Source organism: Perna viridis, chromosome 5 (genome assembly GCF_037379345.1).
Source record: "Perna viridis isolate PV_CMFRI_1.1 ecotype Kerala chromosome 5, ASM3737934v1, whole genome shotgun sequence".
NCBI classification, from domain to species: domain Eukaryota; kingdom Metazoa; phylum Mollusca; class Bivalvia; order Mytilida; family Mytilidae; genus Perna; species Perna viridis.
The window spans coordinates 11,875,380-11,900,740 of record NC_142449.1 but is presented as its reverse complement, the minus strand read 5'-3'; the positions used below and the strand labels follow the sequence as shown (position 1 = coordinate 11,900,740).

General features: G+C 31.6%; 1 protein-coding gene across 1 annotated transcript in view; it reads left to right on the top strand.

Annotated features, from left to right (window-relative positions):
* Positions 1-26: 26 nt before the first annotated feature.
* Positions 27-25,361, top strand: part of LOC148616046 (metalloproteinase inhibitor 3-like) — a 45,537-nt gene continuing 20,202 nt past the window's right edge. The window contains exon 1 of the mRNA XM_088582689.1: positions 27-498. Coding sequence (XP_088438815.1) covers positions 339-498 — 160 coding nt within the window. The 5' untranslated portion in view covers positions 27-338. The remainder of the gene's footprint in view (positions 499-25,361) is intronic.

The following is a 25,361-nucleotide window of genomic DNA, read 5'->3' as shown; positions in this document are numbered from 1 at the left end:
CTCTCCACTTTTGTAACCATGAAAACAAAAACAACATCTGGACGAGACACACAGACAGAGGGATGATGAAAAACACAGGAATATATATATCTACCCACAGCAGTTGGCTACAGATGTAAACAAGTGTATTCTAAGTATTCATGACAATTATCCATGCAGTTTATTAACACACTACAATGACAAAGATTTTTACATACGACTTTGTGACTGTGACAAGAGTGTTTATGCACACTTCAGATCAATAAATGCACCAACAAACAAATAGCTAAATAACTGAATCATCTTTGATATCGTGTTGGACTTTATATTGATTCAACTAACTTAAAACGTGCCAAAGTATGCAAATTTCATCGACTTGGACTGTACTGGAATGCCATTCGTTAAAATGCAAACACCCACTTCATGGAGAGTCTAAACGGAAAGCTGGCAGAAGGATATCCTACTCCAAGGCAGCAGAAATTTATTTTTACTGGAAATGTACAGTTTTAGTTGGCAATGGTAAGATCATAATGAATGAAGCAACATTTAATGGACAACCATTTGATCTGAGAGGTTGAGGGAAAAAGGGGGAAAATTTGGATATATATATATTTGGCAGAAGAAGTTTTCTCCTTTTTAGGGAAATGATTTTCATAAAAGATCAGCAACAAAGCCATTTAAAAAAAGATGTTTCCCCTACCAAACTTACCCATATGAAATTCGTCCCACCAAAAATATATTACAAGTGTAGACGAAATTAGGTTTGGAATTACCCGCTCCTGCTGCAGAAAAAAAACTGGTATATGGGTAATCAAACTGAAATAGAAAAAAAAATAAAAATGATACTCGTCTCAATGCTAAAAAAGGTTTTAAACTCTTAAAAACTTAAAATTGTGACTATTAGGTGTGAAGGTCCTTATAACATTTGTAGATGCTAACAGTGCTGATGAAAATTGTATTCAAGGTAAATTCACTGACATGCCCTTCAATCAATGTGCATTCTGTACGTGACTTTTCATAAATCCCTGACTTTTTTGGATGTGCAAAATAAATGTGTTTTACAGAACCAAAGCGGCAGGTCGTATAGTTATATCGGAAAGATTATTTTGGTTATTTTCAAGACAACCCTTTTCATTATCTTATGATACATTTTATAGAATCAATATTCTTATTGAACAAAAAGAATATTTTGCCTACTTTCTTAAAATAATATTCTCTAGGAAACACACATAATTTCAAATGTGACCCAAAGTACATATATTTAAAATACATCTCCCTGGACAAGTTGGTATTATACAGTGATTAGATGTTTGTCAGTCATTCGTAGCATTTGAGGGTGCCCATCATTTATACACAACTCCTGAACTCTTGAATCACATTTCATGAAACTTTGTTACATAAAGTAGATATGCACCTCTTAGATTTTGATTTGAATGATACATGTATATGGGGTTTTCCATAGCAAAACATCAACTTTGCCATTATTCAGCAAGGATGGTTACCATCTCTTTTCCGAAACCCCTTCTAGTCTGCTGTATAGTTGTTTTTGAATGTTTTTGATTTTTTGAAGACTTTTTTTTCTAAACGCTTGCAGATACTTTTTTCAAATAAATGTGCCCCGTGCAGGTCCGGGTGTCAAAAGAATAGGCCTGCAGCAGCGCTAAGCTTGCGGTAAAAGGCGACTAAATAGTGCTCAGAAACCTAGCCGGTAGTTAGGCGCTCTGTCCACAGAGCAACTGGGTTGTGTTCCCCAGGTGGTGGAATGGGGTACCCCTGGCGTATTACATGTTGGGGTTGTCAGGCTATAATACGGAAAACATGACCGCAAACCGTAGTGGTGCACCGTGTTGGGAAAGATGCCACGTTCCTCGTACGTTAAAGAACCCTGCTGTGGTATTCGATAGGAGTAGGAACCTTTGCGCTCCGCCACAGGAGGCTAAATTGCCCGACCCTACCCATCCCTCCCTTTTATCTTGTGGTTATCAAAATTTGTCGACCCTTTTATCCTCGTGTCCCATCCCTTTTTTCATTTCATCATCGTCATTTCATGTTCATTTTATTATCCATTTCATGTTCATCGACTGAATATAGCTGAAATATTGTTACTTGGTCGTTAAACCCCAACAATCAATCAATCAGATACATGTACAACTTATTGAAGGTCCAATATTTGGACATAAGGTTCTTCAATTTCACATATGATAAACTATGTAATAATGAATTTATTCACTGAATAAGAAATTGTTTCTTGGGTATGGATAACACTTCCTTGTCAAAATTTTGACCAGAAGGAGACCAAAAAGTACAAGATTTGACAACATATGAATATTGGTAAATTTCAAACAATTTTTCTTTCAATGCAATAATTATCAGAAGTCTTTATGTTTTCTCTTTTGTAATGGACTGAAGTCTCAAAATTCAAAATAAAATCATTCAACACTTCATGTTTAATTTTTCAGTTGTATTTTAGGCCAATTAGATCCGTAATTGCCCCTTTTCCTTTTACATAAACGAAGGCCATAGTAAGCTAATATGTATGAGGAAAATATTGCAATCTGATTTAATCGTAGACATTTAATTTGAATCTAACTCTAAACATTGAATCAGGGGTTATCTTTGCATACTCCAGCTTGCTTGGTATCAATATGCTTCACCAGGAATCACATTATTTACACTTAAATTTAATGTCTTGCGCGATTTCAATTCATAATTTATTGAATATACAAGAAAACATAGGATTTGTACATTTTATAGAAATACAGCTGTTCAACATAAGTCAAACAATCATGAAACAGTTGTTGTACAATACTAAAGTGCATAATTACCAAAGTCCATAGGCAGGATGTCAAAAAAAGTTTGTTTCTTCCAGTGGTGTTGAAAAGCACATTTTGAAAGGATCACATCAGTATGTTTAATTGTCAGGAACAGTTGTAGTAAAACAAATGTGAGATGACAAATGCAACACAATTGGTAGTAAATACAAGACAGTAATTGGACAATGTTGTGTCTCATGTTTCACAGAAGATGCTGTTGATGAAGGATGGGCTTTAAAGAAAACCTGTCAAACAATTCGGTTTTCTCCTAAAATGAAAACTTTCTTGAAAACAATTTATGATGAAGGTGAAAGAACATGGAAGCGTCTATATTATGATGAGATTTGTGAGAGGTTAAGGAATCAAAGAGGGGATAATAGTTAAAAAAAGTTTTCCCCACATGAATGGCTATCTGTTAGCCAAATTAAAATCTTGTTTGCTAGTTAGGCAAAATTCAAAGCAGGACATGCCCCTGTTACAGATTTTGTAGCAGAAGAAATTGACGTTGTAAATGACATCGAACTGAGGAATGATTTGTCTGAAATAGAGAGTTTAGAAATACAGGATAACTTGTTTGATTTAACTGATAAGATTTTGTCTACAGATCTTGACTAATTTCATGTACCTGTAGATAATCGAATTGTCACAATCACAAAAGCATAATTGACTTCACTGTGTCGTAAAATTTATACATTTTTGCATTATATAGGACCCCACACAAAGGGTGCTGTGTCCTATAGTTTTCACCTAGTCTGTCTGTCAGTGCATTGGTCTGTTGTTCTTGAATTTATTTTGTAGACAAAAATATTCAATAAAACAAAACATGGTATAAATATGGATTTTTACACATACGTGTATGTTAAGGATGTACATTGTACATATCAATTTATAATTTAGAAAAAAAAGGTTTGTTTTTATGAAAATATAATAGGCTTCATTTCTACTCTAGATCTTTCATTTGTGTATTTGTTTATGAGTTAATTTTAACTAAAATCCATCTACTTGTTACAATGAAGTAATAGATCTGTTATGGAAATTGTTACCCCGTGATAACTTGATACCTGGCAGACCAAAACCGCCAACTTTGGTGTACATAGGCAACCCCTATTGTCTGCTTTGATTTTAGTGTAAACATTATTTTATTAAAGAAAGAATATGTTAACATAATAATGAACACATTGGGGATTGGAAAACAAGTGACACAGCACTTTTATAAATTCCTTTCCTGTGCTTTAATATTGGTCTCGCCTGCAACGAAAGATGTGGACGGCGAGACTTGGGTTTGCTTTTCTGGCGGCAGTGGCAACAGGGGCGGCGTCACAAACTTAACATTAAGTTTTCTGACAAGTTCATTTAAACATGAACTCCTTATGCTAAGTCAATGATATTTATTGATTTGTTTGATTTGTATTTTGTATTATAAAGAAATGATGTGTTTTTTAGCATTGTCTGCAAAACGCAAAATTTCATCATTTGAATGTCTGTGTTAGATATACAAGAACAAGAATGCCCACTTTTTAATTCTAAAATTAGTTTGTACTATACCTCAACTTTGCTGTACCATGTAGTTTAATCTGCTGTCAACAATGGATGAGATTTTACTTTTTAAAATTTTCAGCATTTTTCTCCCAAAAAAGAATATATGATTATATCCCTTTGCTAGACTACTCCTTAAACTTTATTCTTCATTTTAATTATGTGTAATATCTATTTTACAATCAAACTTACTGATAATAAAAGATTTATGCACTTGATTTGTATCCTGCTCTTTATTTTTGAATTTCAATATTGTCAAAAAACCTGAAAAAATTGTATTACAGTTCTGAAAAACTGGTTCCCTCTCTAACTAACTCCATTGCTATTTACAGAGAAAGATTCCAGGTGAAATATTTTTGGTGAAGTCTTATATTACTAAGGTTTCAATAATCACAAAGTTTCATCCTGATTTGAAGACCCCCCTTGTAGCACATAATACATGGTTCTATGGTAGATTGGGTGTTAAAACCCCATTTTTGCGCCTGGCCTAAATCATAAATTTCTGGCCTCTGAATGTCTTGTTTAGTTTTCACTTTCATTTTACTTTATGTTGCTACAGTATATAGTAGCAAATATTTCTCTGTGTATAATGTTGTTTTAGGGCCAGCTGTAGCCTGCCCAGTGGTGAGAAGGTTTCCTCGTACTTATTGAAGACACCTAGGTGGACTCTTTTTTTTAGTACGGTGGCATTGTTGTCTCTTTGAAATAGTCATCATATCCTTTTTGTTCTTATATATCAACAAAAATCTCATCACATTTCACTCACTTGGCAAGTACCCTAACAGGTTCGGATTTTCAACTATGGCAGCTCTCCAAAATTTTATCTGTATCTGATAAAACATTTTAAAAGCTATTAATAAAGCCAAAGAATCACGTTTGCTTTTTACCAGTTGTCAATCGTAATGTATTTCAATATTTTAGACAAAAAAAATGGTTTTAGCGAAGATAGTTTTCCATGCACTCCTATTAGATTATGTTGGTCATGGACATTCATATAAAGTTGTTCAAGATAAATGCTTTTGATTTCTGAAACACTATGCATCATACATTTACAATTTGTGTGAAACCCCTACAATAACTATATCAAAGGCTTACAATCGACGTTCCAGTAAATTGTTTCCTATTTGAAATTCATACAAGGAAAATCTCATGTTCATCATTGTAATTGGTGGTGAAGCATTCCGTTGATTGTGTTTTCATGTAATAATGTACGCAGATGGGTCCTTTGAGAAAAACGAAACTGTTTAATATGACTAGAATAGCTATTTCTATTTTAATTTCGTTCTTGCAAAGGAAATAAAGCTCCTTTGTTATATTTTTTGCCACAAAATGTATTTATGTTTGCTTTTTGTGCAATGATCTAGAATATTTTTTAAAATATTCATTTAAGTATTTAAGGTTACTTACCATTTTTGTGGCCAATTTGCTGCAAAAACGAACCCAAAAATAGTCCGATACAAATTTTAGTGCACTTATGTTATCTCATAATGGAAAATGTGCGCAAAATGAGCCTTTTTGTAAAGTGTAAGTTTACTCCTTTTCTATTTTCTTGGAGTCTGTGTCTACGATACTTCAAAGCCATAAAAGAATACAAGCATAATTTGTTAAGGTGTTAAGCATTCTTTTTCGACTATTAAAAAAGAAGTCTCATAACACATACCACTTAGCAGAATTATCATTAAAGTGAAACAGGTGTTTTGAAGCCTCAAATCAACTGACAATAAGCTCTATGTTTGTATTACTCCTGTGGAATATATGACCATTTTATGCAATGTTGATCGATTTTGTTTCTATCGTCTGTACTACATATATGTAACATTTATGATGTGAGTAGAAAAAAATTCAGACCCAACGCATTTGAAAATAATCTTATCCAATGCCTTTAGAAGCATCTCGTTAGCATGGCAGGATGACTCGAAAACAAGTCTTGCTATTAAAATAAAAATATGAGCTATGCGAAACTCATACATGAAAGTGCCGAAATAAGTAGAATATAAAGAAATATTAACATTAAGACAGATTTATTCATTCACTATTTATCAGTTTATTATAGCAATGTAATAAATCTAATTCGTATACGTCCTCGTAGCATTCTTATATAAATGAATACTGTATTTTCATAAAAGCTAAATTTGTTAATGTCTGATTCATCTTTGTCGACATATTATATTTTCTAAAAGAACTATATATAAAGAAGTATATCAAATGGCAATATGGTTTCGAAGCTAAAATGTAAGTTTAATTTATTTTACAAGGAATCTCTTATATTGTAATTATTCTGCTTTTATTACGTAATCAATATGTTTCGGCTTATATTAAATTGAGGATACAATATTATGAAGAGAGACGTCAATAGTTATTACGGTCTGAGTTAATATATAAATTCTAATGTTGATAAAGCTCCGATACAGATGTGTTTACATGTTTCAAATATTAAACATTAATGGTTTTTAATTGTTTCTACTTAAAGTGTAAAATCGAGATTTTTACAAATTGGGTTCTATCAATTTATTTCTACACCAATAGTAATCGTGCAAATTTATTTTACTATACAACGAACCATAGTGGAGATATTTTTCATTCTCAAGATTCCCGTAAATGTCATGTGACCTAACAAGCACAAACCGAAAGTACTGATATCTAAAGAGCGATAAATGCGTTGTACAATGTAGGAAAAATGAGGTCCGTAACTAAAAGAAATCGTAAAAATAAAAAAAAACTTTTTTCGGTTAGAGCATCATTTCATATTCATAAGTCTAAATATACTAATAAAGCTACCTTTTATGTCACAGTTATAAAGATATTATTTGTAAATAGCACTGAAGATTTACGAAAGGGTTGTTCTTAGCATGACCACGAGTCAAGTTTGTCAATCGACAGAGTCGTCATAAAATAAATTTACCTGGTGACACATGCACCGTGACACATTTAATTACATAGTATTATAATTCTACGTGTTTCAAATTATAAATTGAGAAAGACAAATCCAGTACATCAGGCTGAGACTTTAATTTATTAGCTTGGTTATTAGTCCGAGGTTAGCCATATTGAACTGATGCGTAGACGAAGTCCTATGTTGCTAGCCGAGGACCAATAACTCAGCAAAATGGAAACCCTTACGCATATATTCCTTTATCGACTAACTTGTCCAAAACGTTATATTGGTGTAGACCGATATGGATTTTAACTAGGCCAATATGAAGTATTGGGCGGGCAAAAGCTGTATTGGACGGCTAAATTCAATATTGACGCACTTTTGCATTGTATTGGCAGTTTTGATCATATTTAGGCTAATATTCGGACATTAGTCAATAATATTGTTTATTGGAGCTTCTAAACCCCAGACAGTCTACAAAAAGTAGCTGACACGCCTGTGTAATATAAATGTAAACACGGGTTTAGTATAACACTGTAGGGTTTCAGTACTTTTTATAACATGCATCATTCCGAAAAATGTCATATGACAAGTTTTTAAAGAAAATATGTCGTGCCAATTAAGACTTACTCATAAGAATTAAAGTTCAGATAGACCAAAACAAAGTGTTGCAAGTCAAAGCGTGCAAAAATTCCTTAAATACGCAAATAGTTGAAATTAAAAATCCATGGATATGAATATAATGAGACATAATAACATTCATTTTTTGTGAGGGATTTAAAAGAGTAATCAATTTATGTGAATCCCCTACAGTAACTAACTCAAAGGCTTACAATCGACCAAAGGTATTGCGGTAATCAAAAGAATGTAATCGAGGGACAAAGATCGTGGAAAACAGACGTACATAACAAAGAACATAAAGTAACTAATATCATACATACAAAATAGTAAAAGCAAATGAGCAACTCGGATTCTGCTAAAAACTGGGAGCATTGACCAGGCGCACTGGTAGGGTAAGCGTCCTCTGCTTTTTTGCTAGAAACACTTGCCGAGTTGCTCATAAAAGGATAAGTCTGGAGTAGTCGAAAGAGGAAAGGAAAACTATGACACGTTGAACAAATCAGTTTTCATAGCACAGATGGATACACCGTAAAGGTCCACGAGCTCATGATGACGACCATAAAACTTCTGTAGTGATGATTTCAATCTTGAAGCAATATAACCCTGTTCCAGAAGCCTATTTGTTAGAATACTAGCGCGATACAAAAAGTTTGCGTAGTTTCGACAAGCTCTGTTATAACATATGAGTTGTGATATGAACACTCAATACGCAGGTGCTGAAGGGCTGTTGCCACAGATGAATGAAAAGTTGACAAAATTCCATGAAATATAATGTAAGTAGCACTCCAGATAAGAATCATGCAAAATGTGATTCATGGTTGGAAATCCGACATATTTTTATACTTGATTAACAAATTTTGTTTAAAATTTTATAGTAAACGGGTATTTACGTGTGGTTTTTCATATAACCCATGTTCGAAAATTTATATAGAATATACTGTAGAATTCAGAATTAAGGAAGATTACTCTGTAAATTACAATAAAAAACAATTGAATCTGTTGGATGTTCAATGTGGATTATCTGCTATGAGTAGACTGATTGATGACTTTTAACGTCCGAACACCAATATTTCAGCTATATACTGGCGATGAACAGGAAATGGATCATAAAAATTAACATGATATTATGACGAAATGATTAATGGAATGAGGCACAATGATAATAGGGTCGGCAATTTTTGATTGCCAGTGGAATAGGGAGAGGTGGTTATGGTCAATTGTGGCGGAGCCCAATGGTTCCTACTTCAAATAAATACAACAGAAGTGTTCTTTAATGTGCGAGGTACGTGGCATTTTTCCAAACACAATGCACCACTATGGTTTGCGGTCAGGTTGTCCGTATTATGACCTGACAACCCTAGCATGTAACATGCCAGGGGTAGCCCATTCCCACACCTGGGGCACACAATCCAGTTGCTCTGTGAGCAGAGCGCCCTAGTCACTGCAGCGGTTCTGAGCACTATTAAGTCGCCTTTTACAACAAGCTTAGTGATGCTGCGGGCCTATTCTTTTGACACGAATAGGCTCGCAGCATCCGGACCCGTACAAGGTCATACGAATAGACAAATTGGATTTAATAATTATACATTTCATCATATAGACCTGTAAAGCAACTTAATAACAAAATAAAAACAATTGTATCTTTTCTGGGTAAATCACATTTTACCGAATTTGATTATTGCAAGGACTACTACTTCAAGTTTATTTAGGGATCATTTTTGGTTGTTCATAAATGTGTCAGTAATAAAATTGTTACAAAATATCCCATGCAAAATGCATAGATGTTTTTATCTTCTTGCACTAGAGTTGAACTCCATGACTTTGATTATTCCTCACGTCTTTTATTTTATACATTTGTTATTCATAGAAGTGGAAAGAGATATAAAATATGGTAAATATCTCATGAATCAAATAAAATGAAAGCATATGTCAACACAAAAAGCATATCATAAAATATTCTCACACCTGAACGACAGGAATGCACTAACTAACACATTTTCTATCTTCTGAAAATAAGTACCAAGCGTCACTGTCTCTTATTTTACCTACATAAGTTGAAGTACTTGAATGAAACGTCATAGTTAGAACATAATTGACAACAAAGTCAAATGGATTTGTTATGAGGGCATGTGGTCTATGTAGTACAATTGCATAGAAATAGGAGTATACTTTATCATCTTCCTATATATTTGATTCTGCTGCTGCTGATGAGAGGTAACTCCTCGAAACACGTGGACAGCATATCAAAATTTGCAATATACAGGAGTGTTGTTTTTTTGTATTTGATAGAATTTATTTAATGTCGGGTATTTGAATAAATGGTTTTACAACGGGTATTTATAGAAATGTTTGTTTGTTTGTTTGTTTGTTGAGGTTTAACGTCCGAGCAGCAATATTTCAGCTATATTCATGAAATTGATGATAATATGAACATGAAATGATGATGAAATGAAAAAGGAATGGGACACAAGGACAATGGGGTCGACAATAGTTTCATGGTAAACAAAAACTCCTTTGTTACAACTATAAACATACGTATGATCGAAATATTTTTGATGTGTCATTATTTGAAGAAGTAGTAGTAGTGAAGTCTGAAAATAATCATTGGAGAAAATTTGTTTAACTGCAATCTAATAAAAAATAATAATACCTGTTATAATGAAACTAAAATGATAAAAATTAAAATGATAAAAATTAATTGTCCAAAATAAACTTTCAAGTCGGAAATTAACTCTGAACGAACAAGTATGAACTGGAATGTTAAATAACTATTTATTTTTCTGCTAAGGCTTACATTAAATGACGCTGAAATAAAAACGAAACGGAAGAAATAATAGATACGTGACAATTCTCAACTTTGAAAGCAACGAAGATATATTTCCTTTTCAAATATTTTTTTTTCAGATTTTCAAACTATGCTTTATCAGTCAATTTTGCAAACAAGATGGTCGTAAAATATTCCAAATTTAGTCCGTAATGGACATTTTATGTAAATTGTAGATTGTTAAGCCCTTTTTGGTTATCTAAACTTAATTGAAGTCTATAATTTATGCCGGTTCAACAAGTTTAAGACTGCTCATTTGTAAAACATTTTAACGATCCAGAATATTTTAATTGTAATCTTTCGTGATGCAAAGATTTATAAACCAATTATATTTTAATTTACTAATGCATTTTGTAACAATACTTTATAAAAGAAATTCGTTTGGATTTCTGTAGATCCACAATATACCATGTACCATATCAAAATATTATTAGTTGTGACATGGCTGAGTTAAACAAAAATAATATGTATAATAAACAAATTAAATATTTGGAAATTCTTTAGTCTGAGTTAAACAATTTGGTTTTTTTTCATTCTTCATTTTTTTTTACCCCTGACGAAGGCCGAAGAAAAGAACAACATGTGGTGCATAGTAATTGGAGGTTTCAGATTGTTCAATTTTATTTGATTGTATTTATCACATTTAAGATGAATTTATATTTCATTAGATGTGTAAAGTCATGCAAGGATAGTTCATACGATATATATATCAAGACGCAATTAGTGTTATATTGTCCTAATATGCTTGAACATACCACATGATAAATCCTCATACTTTCTTATGTATTACATAATGTTAGCGACTTTTGTGACCGATAAAAAGAAACAAATTAGACTAAGTCTAATTGAAAGATTACTTTAAGGTCTTCCTTCAGTATTTATTTGAACAATCTACTTATCCTGTAGTATTATTATACGAAAGAAGCCTTTCAACAGTATTCTTGTAAGATACGGGAAGAATCTTACAGACTTTACAGATATCTTTTCATATATACGATTAAACATAAAATTTATAGAAGAATAAGCCTAAATACTATATATGCATGTCATAAATTTTGTTTGGTCGCTATATTGATTACGGATCTAGCGAAGTATGGGTATTTTCAAGCGTGCAGACACCATACAAGTGAATTAGTATATAAAAAAATAATTTCGTCCAAATACAAGGCAGGTATGGTTTTTCCACTTTCATAAAACTTTGATGAATTTGAGAGAATCGATAATCCATCTATACAACCATTATATAATAAAGAACGTTAGTATGGAGCTGGGCCGTTTCAACTGGTTTTAAAATTGTAAACCAAAACTGAAGGTAAGACATAAGCTGTAGATATCTTTATTAACCTCAAAAGACCATTATTGCACTCTACAAACCAAACAAAGAGAAGATACTCATTGAAGGAGTATATGTATGTATATAAAAGTTTTACCTTGTTCATTGTTTTCATGATTCTGGGGTAGAATATCTGTACAATTTGTTTTAAATTTAAGTAAATTTTGAATACATGAGATACAATATTCTTTAATTCAATTTTAATCATGTATTATAATGCTTTAGCCAGTTCTTCATCGATAAGATTTCAAGACAATGTTAAGAATACATTTAATTGATCAATGAATCATACATACAAAAAAGGCGAAAAGTGGAATTTTTGTTATTTTTAATAGCCTAAAATTTTGTCTAAAGTAACATAAAATAAGAAAAATCATTAAAAAGCAATATAAAAGAGAATTTAATGAAAATAGCCGATACAGTTTATTTAAATATCGTAGAAAATATTTCACGCCATTTTTTCAGCATTTAATACTATATTATCAGTCCCACCTTCCTAAACCATTTCATTTCTATTGTTCTCAATTTTCAGATAACCTAATTTGATACACAATATAAATACACCAATCTCTGCATGATGCTGAGGTGTTCCTGTATTATTTCCTAAATATCAGTTTCAATATGAACATTAACATGTTGCTGAAAAAAGCTCTATAAACTTAATTAACTTGTTTGAAAGTGTTGTCTCTGGAATGATTTGTGTACGCTAGAGATGTTCATAACATGAAAGTTGAGCAATAATCCTTTTAGTCAATACAAAGAAAAAAGAGGAAGAGAAAATACGTAAAAAATTTCATACATCTATTTCAAGTTTGCTTTCTGTATTCATTCACTCTAATTGTTTCCTGAGAGTAAAATGTTGTCAACTTTATATTTAAGCAGAGTCAACAGATGGCGATTAGTAACATTTCTGATAAATTTTGAAAACTTTTTTTATGATAATGCAGTTAAGGCATTATACTCTAAAAGACAATCTAAACACAACTTACATCAGGTGAATAGTTCAAGAATGAGATCAATTAATTGAAGTTTTATGAAAAGTAGAGGTACCTCACCTTACTAAACTACTACATTTGCTCTACACCAGAAACACTACTGTGTCGGTAAAAGTAATAGATTTTTGAAAGTTAAAGTTTTGGAATACATATTTCAAAAAAGTTTTGTTTTGTGTTTTAATTGCCAATGGAAAATTTCAAAAATATGACACCTCTTATATAAATTAATTTTGTCTCTGAAGAATATTTCAACACATAGGTCGATCAACTATTATAGGTTTGAAATAATTAAACAAATACAATACTCAAGCAGACAATATCGAAAGTTGAAACATGCTGTAATGGTATATTGATAAATTTGAAAAATGGGAACATTTACTAGATTACAAATCACTTGTCACTTCTCATTGTAAGTGTACTTATACTAGTGTTTTCCTATATAAATTATTGCATTGATTTCTTCCATAGCCAATGTTTACAAACATTGATCTTAGTATGACAGTAAACTTCGTGGTTTGTTTAACAATGAAGAGAAATTAAATGAATAGTTGTTTATTTATTTATCTTTGAAGTGTAATTACTGATTGCTTTTCAGTCAAATTGCTCAGAACTGAGAAATTATTACGAAATTTTTAGCTCAGTAGAAGTTATATTTTGCATATGATTGGGCATATTTTTAAATGCCTTTTTTATTTCACATTATCGTCATAAAATCATATTGTATATTGAAAGAAGGTTCCCGGATTTAGCTGAACACAAGTCAATTTAACGATCGATGGTCAAGCAACTATTGAAAGACAAAATCATAAGTACATGATTGAATGGATTCCTTTAGATTTTACACCTTATAGTCCATAATAAAACATGTTTCATTTTTTTTTGGAACAGAGACATGACAGAATAAATATGATGTGTTTGTGTATATACCAAGAATATGTCGTTGTTAAAATAAGACAGTTAATTTTTTCTTGGTTAAAATATCTTAATTCCTGTTTTTGTATTTTCTGTTTATTCTATTAGCCAGCACCGCGAAACGGTGTGACCTCTACGATTATTACATGTACTATCTAAATTTCCCTTACGTTCGCCAATAAACTAACGAAAAAAAAATTCATGTCCCGAAAGTAACAATAAAGTGACTGTCCTTACGGAGAAAATTCATCGCTTCTTTAAATCAAACCAAAAAAATATACAGGTTAAGATTACGTTTCAGTAAAATAAATTAAACTTTTCTGTTAGTTTTCGAGTCTTTCTCTATTTTTTTTACTTATTAAAAGAAGTGAATATGATGTTTTAAAAAAGTTCGGGAAACACGTGGATGTACGTATTTGTATTTCCGCTGCTCCACTGTTGCTGTTGTTCAAAACCTGGAAGAAAATATAACTTCGAATATATTATCCGAAACGAAGCATAGCTTTTCTAAGATAGGAAAGGCAATCATATTCATGTTTGGAATTTGCAGCTTTCAGTTTGTTTACGTCACATGACATGTGTAAAATATTCCCAACATCCGTGGAGAACTGTAATATTTCCGGTATCTGTACCGATTGATCTGAGCGTGGCTAAAAACTGAGAAGGATGTTGCTAGAAATGCCCTTAATGGTTAAAAAATGTAAAGTATTTTGAAAGCAAGGGGAAAGGGATTATGGGATTGGGATGTAGAAAAAAAGCTACGCATCCGTTGAAAAAGAAAACTCCCCCATTATTTAACAAGGCAGATTTTCAAATAAAAATAAAGAGTTCGCTTGCTGCTAAAATATATATAAAAATATTGCACTTGCGAAGCCAAAATTTTCATCCGGATTCAATGGATTTATTATTTTTTACGAGTCTCGCACAGACGGTAGATGTATGGTAAAGCCCACGGTACTCGCGGATATTAGACAATGCATACTCCATATTAATATCATATCGAGTTATGTCTAGGATAGATTTTATACTAAAAATAATTTTTTCCCATTAATTTCTGCATGGTTAAACAAGATAATAATATATAAAATGATCTAGTGTATATGTTCAAACCACGTTTAAGAGGTTATATTTGTATATTTTATAGAAATGTTAAACAAAAAGATTTTGCAAAAATATTTATCTATTTATCTCTTTTATAGAAGTTGTTATTAAAATAATCACGCAGAAACTATAATTTAGGTGGATAGTTACATCAGTGAATAGTGTCGTGAAATAAAAACAGAATGATAAAGAATATTCAGAAGTCTACCGATTTAAAATGTTTACATTATGTATCCAACTAGAATCAAGATTAGAGCAGACGCTTAAATATGACATACGGCACACCTATTATATAATTGATTTCAAATTTTAATTATGATAGCTGGTAAATCGAGACATTAAGTTTAAAATCAATAAAAACGGCTGACAAGCCCTTTGTATAATGCGCAATGAGGGAGCGGTAGGAACTTCGAATCAATGAACAAAACTTTCATGATTTAGAGGGTATTTTGTCCTAGTCTTTATGATCATGCAATTATGTAATGGGAAAAAACATGTCGGAAACATAATTGCAGAGGACTTAAATACAAAAGATTTATATGCAGAGACGATATGCTTTATAACAATTTGAAGATATGGCGTTAGTTAACATAATTATTTTTAATAACATATAATTACATACTTACTACAATCATTGCTATCGTATAGGACAATAATGTGGAAGAAAGTGATATGTACCTTTAACGTTAAGTAGTCATTAAATAATATCATAATATGTCACATCTGGAAACTTCAGTTTTATTTTATTTTTTTTTGGTTAGCAATCATGGGACATACATCATGTTTCAGTGTAAAAAAATCCGGTAAAAATAACCTTTCGATCATTTAATTTTCACTGGTCTGAAAATGTTTATTTTTTGATGAGATGGGAAGGGGGTTAAAGATCAACTATCTATCAAATGCAATACTGAGTTCCCGCTACATAAATTGACATGGAATATTGTGAATTTGACGTAATCATGGCGTCTTCATAGCAATAAACAATGTTGAGCACAAAATACAGAGGTAGACTACGGACAAAAAGTGTGACAAGGGAAAATAATACTTCCACGTACATTGGTATTTAAACGTATTTTAGCAAATCTGAATAGTTATATATATATATATATTTGACAGTGACATATTTGAACGTGATACCTCAAACACTACAAGCAGGAAATAATTCTGTAATATTAAAGCATACATTAATCAATGCCAATTTGTAAAAAAAAAAAAAAAAAAAAAAAAAAAAAAAAATCGACATATTCCGTAAAAAACAATTCAGGATTAAGATTTCAATCTCTCAATGTCTCTTCCAAAACAAACAAAAACAATATTTTATTCATATTTTTAACTATTGTACAACAAATCTATACACGCCAAGATGTCATTACATAGATAATATCAGTGTACACAACATAATTTTCAATTTTACTTTAGATTTGGAAGTATGCTGACCATGAAGGAACAAACATCGGAAAAAATAAAATATCAACAATGGCGCTGATTGTGTCGATTGTCATGGTTATTTTCCAATGTACTGTGAATTACTTGCAATTTGACATAATGCCAAGTTGTCCTCATATGTTTAATAAATATTGAATGAACTATATATATATATATTGTTACAGTAGAGTTTTGTAAAAAAAATTGTTTTCCCTAATCCGGCAATTTGCTGGTTTATCAATCAACTTGTATATAAAACAACAACAAATATCAGACTCATGTCAGATTAGGTCATTCAGGATATTAGGAAATTTGTGTTCATAAGGATCACACAGTCTGGTATGGTTGATAAAAAAACTGGCTGTTAAAGTAAAAAAAATCTGGATTTCTTTATCGAGTTCTATTTGCGCACTCCCTCTTGTTTGTGATTGCGAATCCGAATCCACAACTTCACTTTGAAACCTTGACGCGGCTGTCGTAGCGTAACGGGCGAAAAGGGAAAAAAGTCAATGTGTCGAATGTCTTGTTGCAAATCTTAAAGCGTATTAAACGTCACATATCATAATCGTAACCAAAAACTTATAACAATTATCGAAGATGTTTTCATGTTGCTGTTAGGTCTAATAAAGCATGTATTGTTAATGCTATGCGTTTGTCCTTAATGTTGGGTCGGTAATCAAATTGCTTCCAGGTAGTTGACATTGAAAAGAGAAAATCCGTTTTAAGGTGCTTCATCTGACAATTGTGCACTCAAATAACAACATTTTTGGATGTCGGTGTGTGAAGGATTTTCGCTGATAAACGGATGATTCAAGAGAGTCCCCAAATGTCTGCCACATCAATATTTGCCAAAGGAACGTAGGAAGTGTGACAAGATATCGACTGAGATGCATTATTTATTACATTATGTTTGATTTAGTATTGAAATCAGATAATACAGTTTTTTTTTTTTTTGGTGAAGCGTATGGAAAATGACTGTCTCTGTTGTGTCTGTCTTACTTTGAAGCCTTGCTGTCTTTGAACGTTTTCTACAGTCTTGAAATAGTTCCTCTGTGTCCCTCTCGAACAGCTAGCAACTTTTCGGCTATCGTGCCTATTTTTTGGGTTACATTGTGGATTTGCTTCCGGTAATCACATAAAATGAAGTTGCAAATCATATTTACTTTTTTCTTTCTTTCACCGAACTGTTACTGCAATAGCTATGGCATTAATTGCGAAAGATACTCGTTTTATTCCTGCATTATATTTTTTTTATTCTTTCGTCCTTGAATCAAGATATAAATCAGAAATAACAGTGTTGTAGGATATGAAATTGATATCTAGATTGATCGAGTGCCATAACTGTCTTCTGAATTATCAATGAATACCTTCCGAACACCATATTCTGTTGTAATATCATAAATCACGAAGGGCATATAACAGTGTGATAGAAAAGAATGAATTTTATCATTCAGTGGCCACTTTATGATCAGACTAAACTTTCTATTTGTTTGTCGTCCAAGTGGTCATTCAACCACAACAGAAACTTCGTTTCCTTTTTTGATATTTATTTACGCTTTTTCTGAACCGTTTATTGTAAATTAATGGGAATTTCCATGTGGACCAATTGTGCACCACATATTTTGGACCTCTTTCGGTACTGTTACAAGTCACAATTTATGGCTATGAAAAATAAAGATCCTACCAAATAACATATTGTAGAAAAAAAATAATAACACCTTCAGATATTCGGATGATACTTAGGCTCTAAACAACGATAATTTCAATATTTATACTAAAAATACGCATCATGTAGAATTATCTTTAAATTAAGCAAATATAGATAATAAAGAATGTCCGTATCTTGATTTTAGTATTCATGTCGATATTGAAATACTTAATACTAAAATTAATGATAAAAGAGATGATTTTTCATTACCTATTGTCAACTATCCGTTTTCAGATGGTCCCCTCGTCACCAACATATGGTGTACATATCATGAAACGTCCGATTTGCTCGTATTTGTAACAATGTTCCGGAATTTCAAGAAAGGAATCTTCATATAACCGAGAAATTACTACATTAACTTTTTTCAACCGATTCAAGGAACTCACGCTCAAATACAGATGTACTTGTAAAGGATTAATACGTGCAGGTATCTCTCATATATTCTACAAAAAGAGTAGGAAGCTCAATACCTACCCAATAAGTCAACTAAACTGTCAAAAAGGCTCATTTGTAATGGATATAGTTATGTTATTTTTGACAAATCGTTAAGGAAAGCATTTTTTTGTATCAACATTGATTCGCTCATAAGGTCTTTACTTAGAAATTAGAACATTACTAATTATTTAATTTTTGATGTACCGTGCTTCTAAACTCCGCATAGGAAGATTTAGGATTGCTTTTTCATACGATGGGGACATTACTTTTTCTAGTTTAAACATCTGGAGATGGCATGTCAGTTAACTGGTAGTAGTCCTTAGTTTGTACATTTGTGTAATTTATATTCAGTTTCTTCATCCCACTGGGGTTGTTGTCTCATATCTGTTCTCATTATATATGGATATTTTTTTACCTGAACGCATAGGTAACTTTGTATGTTTTTGAGATAATTGAGATTTATTTTCTTTTCTTTTCGATGATTTCAACCAGATTTTATGTAGATTGTAAATAAAATATACGCCATTATACTATCCCATTCGTTAAAATACATGTTTTTAAAAATATTGAAAATACAGTTTTCTAAAATATTATAAAAAAATTACTCGTACATATATAATATTTTTCATATTTAAAGCAGAAAATAGTGGTCGTCACGGAACATCTATTCATGACACTAAAAAACAACCATTTCATTTCTACAAAAACATGCAAGTACTGCTTTATTTAAGATTAACGAATGAGTTACCAATACCCACATTTAAAAAGGATAAAAGGAAATTCTTAAAAAATGAAATATGAATAAAACGTAAAAAAAAATAGTCCTAATTTTCGACCTTACGGTCTTCGTTAGGGGCAATATTATTAAGGAAAAAAGTTAATTACCGAACCCTACCACATAGACAAGGTGTCCTTCAAAACTGATCATTGTGAAATATGCGCCAAGTTCAAGAAAAATTATAAATTTGTTAGTGAGTTGAGGAAAAGCAATTGAAAACCGGGTAATGGTGACTAAATAATTTTGGGTTTCACATTAAATTCCAAAGGGGTAGTCCCAAGAAAGCTAATGATTCGCTGTTGTTTTCGCCGGAACATGTATCCAAAAGGAAATTTACTAAAAAGTGTCGTCAACACTATGGTTTGCATCCCGAAAATGTCCACCGACTTGACAATCCTTTCCATGTGTGATGCTTTGTTTGTGTTATAAAAAAACGATCACCAAACCTTCGATAGGTCTCGCCCACGTTAGCAATTTTACAGTTGTTGGAAACCACAGCGTAAACGACGTTTTCTGAGGTACAGGTGAAACCAATTTTTTTTTAACATTTTTTAACTTAAAGACATTTGGTTGGCCCGACGATCTCGTCAGTTTTTCAGGTAAAAGGGCATGTCGAACAGCGTGGTCGCTTACGGTGCCGCCTGCCTTTGTAACTGACAGGGGGTGTCTAGTGGCAGTCTTGAAAGAACTCGTAACAAGGTGTATTTTTTAAAACTCTTTTCTTTTCTTAAGCACTAATTGGAAGCGAATTGTTGAAAACTGACGTCTCTAAGAACTATGGATTTAAAGATGCAAATCAGTATGTTTTGAATTGCAATATTGTGCGGGTGATATGTCAATACCAAAGGAATACGGTCACTGGTGCTTTTTCACCCTCTTTTCCATAGACTCACATCCCTATTTTGATCTCAAATTGTCATATTTAGTTGCATGTCACTAAAACGTTTAAAAGAAGTTGCTGATAAAGATATTATTGGCTTCTATATAATATTGCAAGATGACCAAACAAGATGCTCCATATCATAGGTAAGATCTTCCTGAATACTGACTCGATCATTTCATGGTTTAACCTCAGGAAAAAAATCGAAATCAAAACTTTCACACAAATGGTCTCATTCACAGAGCGATGAATTGAACTAAATATTTTCCATCCCTGAAAATGCTTGATGTTATGAAGTTTACATTTTATTAAACCAATAGATTTGTACAGAATGTAAAGGTGTTGTGGAATTGCTATTGTTCGTGACGTTCGTGGATGGTAAAACGGCATAACGTTGCTTATGTGGACGGAAGCTGAATGTCTGATAGAGACCATATATATTAAACATTGGATTCGTCAATTATTTTATGTTTTCTTCTTGTTTTGCGTTTAATTGACATTTAGGGTGCAGATGGGTACGAACACCGAATCCGTGACAGATTAAACAAGTGTCACTTAACAGAACAGATGTTCATCTATATGAAGTAAGCTACGTTGTGGAATAGATTATCTTAATGACGAATGATTCAATAACAGGTTGATGCTATATTTACTATGGCATAAAGCGTTTTTAAATATTCTTATTTAAATTTGATTGCCTAAGTCATTTTTATAGATAACCAAAGTTATTTGAGAAACCATATCTATTATGCTTATGATGGGCATACTTCTTGCTTTGTAATAATTCATTAGTGTTTCCACATGACGCGGTAATCCCAAAACTAATTGTATGTCATTGCAGTCTCTGTAAAGATTAATGGACGTTTGCTTCAATATACTCTAAAGAAAAGGGCGTTCATAGATACACATTACATTTGCTTGGCACAAAACTTTGAATGAATATGTTAACATTAGTGCATTAATGGATTCTATTTTTTCTTATATTACCCATGTTTATGAGATTTCATTAATTGATTTGGCGTTTGTGCAAGATTTTTATCAACATACTAAGTATCTGTTATACGTGAAACAAGAAGAAAACATTAAAAAAACATTTTAATAGGTTATGAGCAGCTCAGGTACAACGATCTGTATCGGATGTCTCCTCATTTATGAATAGATTGACCTACTAAACACTTTGAGTACAGACGTTGGACGGCATTGGAGAAATATTTATCGATTTATAATGTTTATGATGTGTCCATGGTGATGCAATATTTCATGAATAGTTTGCTTTGTATGAAATTACTTAGGTATAAAGTAGAAAAAGTCTGTGAAATGCAAAATCTTAAATCAAAATTATTATTCAAGCGTTGCTTGTGAATCATTAGAAGTTTTCATTAGAATTATAGAAATATATATAAATGCTGCATGTTACTGTTAAAACCAATGTATATCCATATTAATTATCTTGAGAAGACGATATGCTGAGCATGGCATACCCTTAAGAAAAACATTTCTGAAGTAATATTCTTCACAAAGACATGTTCATGCACAAATGATGGCAATAGTAACGTGAAAAAATATTAAACACTAGTATATTGTATCATAATTCATAATAACATTTTACATAGACAATAGATCTTAGCAATCTAATATGAAAAACAGTATACTTTTACTTTAATAAACACTTCTTTATTCAATCAAAAATCTTTGGGACCAAGAAAAAACAAAACTGCGTAACGTAAAGATCTAGGTTTATTAGTTTACAATTAAACTGCAATTACAAGTACTCCAAATCCAACTGTAGATAAGGAAAGATGAAATATATTTGATTGATGTGTATGAAGGGTTCTACGGCTGATGGAAGAATATTTGGTAACATAATTGTTTAATGATTATGTAACAAAACATATGTTTTCAATTTATATATAAAACTTTTAACCACAGCTGCATCAAATAATAAGGATACACACTATGATAAAGTACATTTGATTATAACAAGACTTTTAATTTGAATAATTAATGTAATATTTCAATACAAAGTTGTGATAACTTCTTAATTAAAATTATGTTGAAGACAAATAACGTACATTCTTCCACAAATATTCCGAAGATAAAATCACATTTGATCGTTAAACAACCTATTAAAACCTATAAAATGGTTATCGTAATTTCTTAAACTATTTACTTGTTTTGATGTCTTATTAATTTCGTTTTCACTTTCAGTTTATTTTAATGTTTCTGGAGTATATAGAGGCAACTATTTCGTTGTACCTGTGAATAATATATTGTTTTGGGGCAAGCTGCAGTCTGCCTAGTGGTGTGAGGGTTTCGTTGTCGTTCATCAAAGACCCATGGTTGGTCTTGAGCTGACATTTTTCCATCCCAGTGTGATTTTTGTTTCTTTGACAGACATATTCACCATTTCAATTCTCGTTAAATAATGAAATGCCTCAATCAACTAAACGATACAATTATATAGAATTTGTTTATTTTATCTTTGTATTATGTTGTAATAATGAAGAATTTAAAAAAAATATTCAAATCTTTGAAAACCGACCCACTAATCCAATAGTTTGACCTGCGGCAATGATAGTAAAACGTTAACACCAAAAACGTCTATTGAGTGAAGGCTGAATAGCTTTCTTTCCATAAAAGAACATGACGTTCCAAGTATCATAAACCAAAAATCAATTGAGACCAAACCTTGTAAAGACATTATGCTACCTTTGACATATATTACTAGGACAAGATGAACAATTTAATGATCAACTTCATGCAAATAAGTGCAACTTGAGTTAATTGATTTCCCCAACTGGGAGATGATGATCAGTCCGTGCAAATAATGCGGTAATATAAATCAGAATATGAATAAGTAGTGAGATGATGAAGTGCAGTATACATGCTTCAAATTTTTAATTTAGTTGCTGAGAAAGTTTAGAAAATCGTGTTCTTGATAAACATTTGTTGGAAAGTAGTAAATAAGATAAACTCATCAGAACAGGGTCGTTGTGTTTTCATTATGCATTAAACTTCTGATTTATGAGAACCTTGTGACAAACAATTATATTCAATATAATTTAAAGGTAAATATTATACGACAATTCATTAGACTGATTCTCCGAAAAATAAGATCTGCAAAAATGAATACATTAACAGTAAATAATTTCTTGCATTGTAATAGTAAATGCTTTATCAATTATATTAAGGCAAAAAAAGTATGGGAGAGAAATACTGCTCAGTGAGTAAATGAGTAAAACAAATCTAATATATCAGAATCTTAAAAGTCAATAGTATTAAGTAGTTCAATAAATCAAATTATTTTGTCTCAGTTATCAGACATGTTCATACCATCTCTTATTAGCATATGCCAGCGAATTCGTTCGAAAATCAATGGTGACAGCCGTCGTGCCACAGGGAGTATGGACATATTACAAAATTTCCTTACCAACCCACATTGTGATTTTAATTTTAATGTGCATCGTAAGTATTTGGATCAAAACGTAATGCAGAACTAAGATCATTCATTTTTAGGTGCGGCATAATAGTTTGATAGAATATTACTTAGCATATTCTTTTTTAATTCATCAAAGTAAAAATTAAGATCGACCTATACATACAATACTTATTAGCTGTATTTGGTGTGATCTTATACAATGTAACAATGGACGATAAGATTGCTTTTTTGTTTAGTAATTCTATTAACGTAAAAATACAGATATGAAAATAGTTTTATGTGTGTATATGAGTGTTGTACACATGTTAATTAGTTCGTTAGTTCCGAACACATTTACTAAGCATTTAAAAATCATACTTTTTAAGTATTTTTCAAAAAAAAAAAAAAAAAATGGAAAAGTTGTTTTGCATTTTCCTGTGTTACATTACAACACTTACAAAACAAACCAGAAAGTATCATAATTTGACTGTCAAGAAGCAACAACCAACCTATTACAATACTTGAAACGAAAACAAATAAGGCCAAATGAAATTTCTATACACTAGCAGCACTTAACCAATCACAAAAAAAAAATAGAGAGTAAATAAATAAACTGGTGTTCCCATAAAGGGACAATTTTATACAATCACAATCAATTCCAAATACAAAAACAATACCGTAACAGACAGTGATAACTAAATCAACGTCTTGTTTCACATATATTACCGATGATTGTTTGTTACTCCCAGATATCTAATCAATGGTAACAAAAGCTTGACACAATGAAGGAAAATCAAAACAAGATATTTTCCAATGAACTTTTTTACAAGCTACTATTTTGGTATGTGTTTGTGTCTGCACTGTATTTCATAATGTTAACGATCGCCGATATATATGAGTTTTGGAAATTCCATCTCAATCTTTAAATTGTAAGACATTAAATCCATTGGAAGCAAAAATTATCTTTCATTTGTTTTGAAAATTAGTTAACGTGAATGTATACGTCAGTAGAGGGTAATTTAAAACATTTAACTAGTCAGCAAACAAGTTAAAGCTAACTAAATATCCCATTTTAGAAAACCATATCAAATTTCTAATCCTTTTCAGACTACCTTGTAGAGTTTAAAAGAGTTTAGCGTCTGGCTAAATATTCAATTTGATTTTTATGTAAAACATTTGTTCAGAGACCGGAAACGAATGATGAATTTGCACCATTAGTTGTATTGTGATGTATGTAGTAATCGTTTAATTAGTCTTTTATGCGGTTTTGTCTAACTTTTTAAAGCCTTTTACACATCTAAGTACTAAAATTACACTTGCCAATATTATTTGCGTCAGATATGATATAGTCTTTTTCCATTTGTACCTTCATAATCGACAGGTGCACTTTTAAGACATTTCATTACGATTGAATGAAAATAATAAAAAGCGGAGCACTTTTACGGATAGTAGATTATTGGCTTGTAGTTTTTCTGCATTATGTTTTGAAGGTTTTCAAGTACAATGGCATTAAGTATTGATTAAAAGAATGAGTAAACTACTTTGGCAAATTAAAGTTTAGAATGGTTCATATGTGGACTACTGTGAATATGATATTTTTGTAAGCTTGAGCAACTTAAAGAGAATACCCAACAAGGTCTTGTACTGAATCATATTCTTACAATCTAATATCCCTATAATATCATTTAAAAAAGTGAAATATTTTGAGGGTTTCACATATGGGTGATA